This window comes from Palaemon carinicauda, chromosome 29 (genome assembly GCF_036898095.1).
Source record: "Palaemon carinicauda isolate YSFRI2023 chromosome 29, ASM3689809v2, whole genome shotgun sequence".
Classification (NCBI taxonomy): Eukaryota; Metazoa; Arthropoda; class Malacostraca; order Decapoda; family Palaemonidae; genus Palaemon; species Palaemon carinicauda.
The window spans coordinates 39,235,806-39,239,494 of record NC_090753.1 but is presented as its reverse complement, the minus strand read 5'-3'; the positions used below and the strand labels follow the sequence as shown (position 1 = coordinate 39,239,494).

The 3,689-nt window shown below is 37.2% G+C and overlaps 1 protein-coding gene across 1 annotated transcript in view; it reads left to right on the top strand.

Moving 5' to 3' along the window:
- The first annotated feature begins 678 nt into the window (after positions 1–678).
- The window catches only part of LOC137622518 (uncharacterized), a 13,615-nt gene continuing 10,604 nt past the window's right edge, over positions 679–3,689 (top strand). The window contains exons 1-2 of the mRNA XM_068353122.1: positions 679–1,923; positions 2,227–3,167. Of these exons, the coding sequence (XP_068209223.1) occupies positions 679–1,923; positions 2,227–3,167 (2,186 nt within the window). The remainder of the gene's footprint in view (positions 1,924–2,226; positions 3,168–3,689) is intronic.

The following is a 3,689-nucleotide window of genomic DNA, read 5'->3' as shown; positions in this document are numbered from 1 at the left end:
AGTATGTTACTGTTTCAGACCTCAGTACCACCAAATCCATGCCTTTGGCAGAGGTGAATTTACAGTGTCCTTACTATCAAGGTAATGTTTTGATTGCAGTTTCACGAGATCCTTTGCCTTGTTCATCTATCCAGCTTTTAATTGGTAATGATCTTACAGGGGCCATTGTTAATCCAGTAGTATCTGATCCTGATATTCTTATAGAAAATGAATCAAATAAATTAAATAATGCTGTTATTCAAATTACATCAATTAAACCAATTGTTATAGATAATGGAAATAGAGTAGAGAAGACATTAGACCTTATAAATATGACCAAATCAAACTTCAAGGACTTGCAAAATAAAGATCCTGTCCTTAAGGATCTTTGGAAGAAAGTTGCAGAGCCAGATGATCATCCCAAAACTCCTTACTTTTATCTTGATAATGATTTGCTTTTTCGACATTTTAGGTCCTCCAAAGCACCAGCAACCACAACATGGTTTGACTGTCATCAACTGGTTCTACCACTCTCTCTAGTTCCAGCTCTTCTTGAATTAGCCCACTCTTATGTGAACCACTTTGGGGTCAACAAGACTCACTCTACCTTAGCTGAAGACTTCTTCTGGCCTGGGATGAAGAAGGACATTCAACAATATATCAAAGCATGTCATCATTGCCAGACTACTGGCAAACCCAATGAGAGACTTCCACCAGCCCCATCTTCAGCCCATATCCGTACCAAAGTTTCCCTTTGAGAGGATTATCATAGACTGTGTTGGCCCAATGCCTAGGACTAAGCAAGGTAATGAGTATTTACTTACTGTTCTTTGCCCAACAACGAGATATCCCATAGCAGTGCCAATAAAGAATATAAATGCTAAAACTATAATTGATCAACTTGTCAAAATTTTCACAACCTATGGATTTCCAAAGACATTGCAATGTGATAGAGGCACAAACTTCACTAGTAAGCTTTTTCAACAAGCTATGAGAGAATTCAATATTCATAACATATATACTTCTGCTTATCATCCCCGAAGTAACGGTGCTCTAGAAAGAGTTCACCAAACTATTAAAAACCTTCTTCGGAAGTACATGCAGGAAACTTCGGAACAGTGGGATAGAGATATAGATCTTCTGATGTATATTATAAGAAGTGTACCACAAGAGTCCACTGGAGTGTCCCCTTTCGAATTAATGTTCGGAAGAAAGCCCCGAACCACTCTCAGTATGGTGAAGGAAAATCTAATTCATAACAAGGAAGAAGAGATTACAAACATTTTGTCATATCTACAGCAGCTAAAGGATAAAATTGTATCACTTCATGTATTTGCTAATACTAATCTTTTGCATTCCCAGGAGAAGATGTCCCGCTTGTATGATAAAAAGGCAAAGCTTCGTGTATTTCAGCCAGAAGATGAGGTGCTTGTATATCATCCCATACCCGGTTCCCCCTTACGTGAAAAATTTATGGGACCTTACAAAGTGCTTCAAAGAATTTCTAAAGTAAACTATGTTCTCTCTACTCCTGTTCGTAGACGATCAAAGCAACTAGTGCATGTGAATTTGTTGAAGGCATATCAAGCACCTACTCAAATGGTAAGTCATCTCTCAATTTCTCCTGAGGCGAAAATACTACCACTGGAGGAATCTTCCTCAGAATTGCTCCTGGATCTCCCTGAAGATGATCAACTAATCAACTGGAAAGACAACACCAACAGTCAAATTCTAAAATCCTTGCCCAGTTATTTTACGGGAATACCATCTTCTCAGAGAAAATTACTATCACAATTGCTCTCCAGGTTTCATGATGTATGTTCTGACAGTTTGCAGAGAAGTCAAACCATTCAACATGACATCGTCATCGAGTCAGTTGTTACTCCCATACGCCAGACATACTACCGTATGGTAGGCAAGAAGTTGGACTCGTTGAAACAAGAGGTACAGTATTTACTAGATAATGACCTTGCAGAACCAAGCACTTCACCATGGGCTTCACCCTGTCTCCTAGTACCTAAACCTAATAATCAACTAAGACTCTGTACTGATTATCGTAAGTTAAATAAGGTAACTGTAAAAGATTCATTCCCATTACCTAGAATCAATGATATCCTTGATAGCATTGGTAATAAGAAAATTCTAACACGGATAGACTTAATGAAAGGCTATTACCAAGTACCTCTAACTCAATCAGCTAAAGAAATCTCATCATTTATAGCTCCATTTGGGTTATTCTCTTATAAGGTCATGCCATTTGGTTTAACTAATGCTCCTGCCACCTTTCAAAGGATGATGTCAGAGGTAATAAGAAATATGAACGACACATACGTATATCTGGATGACGTGGTGGTAGCTAGTGACGACTGGGACGAACACCTACAGACCCTTGAAGAACTCTTCCATCGCTTCAGATCTTCAAGGTTAACGGTTAATTTGGCCAAGAGTGCTTTTGGGAGAGCTAAGGTAACTTATCTGGGGCATACCTTCGGAGGTGGAAGTATAATGCCCAAAGACGTCAACATTGCAAGTATACTTGATTATCCAATTCCAACAAACAAGAAAGAGTTAAAATCATTTCTAGGAATGAATTCATACTATTCTCGCTTTATTAAGAATTACTCTGAAATCACTGCGTCTTTATATAATTTAACATCTCCAAAGATCTCTTTTTATTGGGAAGAAAAGCATCAACAGCTCTTTAATAATTTGAGAAGAGTATTTATATCTAAACCCCTTCTTAAAGCCCCAAATTTCAATCAAGATTTTTTACTCCAGGTAGATGCAAGCAATTCGGGATACGGTGCAGTACTACTACAGATGTCATCAGCTTACAAGTCTGGAGATGAGCCGCCACTGGACTACTTGTTTCCAGTATCTTATTTCTCAGGCTCATTCAAAGGTTCACAAATTAGATGGGCAACCATAGAAAAGGAGCTTTTTGCCATCATAGCTGCTCTTCGTCCCTTTGCTCCATATTTAGAATGCAACCACAAGGTCATTGTCTATACATATCATCGACCTTTAACCTTCCTGGATAGATCACGACTACTGAACGACAAATTGTTACGTTGGTCGTACTATCTCACAAGATATAATCTTGAGCTCCGAGCGATCCTAGGACATCAAAACAAAATTGCCGACGCATTATCCAGACTTCCTGATATTTCTCATCCCAGCCATCCTAAGTAGGATGCTCTTTGGGGGGAGGATCTATGACGGAACGTCATAATTATTAGAAAAAACTGTAAAAATTATTAATGTAAATATGATATTATCGGGTGTTTAATGTTCAACGCCATCTATTATCAGTTATGTTAACTATTCTACATTATCCTTGGTTTCTTTTCCTTAACTTAGTCATACAGATATTTGCATTTATTAGCCTTCCTTGCACTTGTAATTTGTGTTTTTCTTTAGAGAACTACTCAGTGCAGTGTTGAAAACATCTCTTTCTTTTATTTATTATAATTGTTTTCGTGTTTTGTGATATTACGTGTGAAAGTAATTATATTGGAATTTAAGTTTATTTATTTAAGTATTAAATTACGGATAGTCTTTAGTGTTTAATTAAGATCCTGCTGGATTGGAGAGGTAATTAAAAGAGGTAATTAAAAGTGGTTAAAACAACAAGTGAAGCAGACAAAAAGAATAATATTTTTGTTGGTGGTGGTATTTTAAATTTATGAGGGATAACTTGAGTGATTACA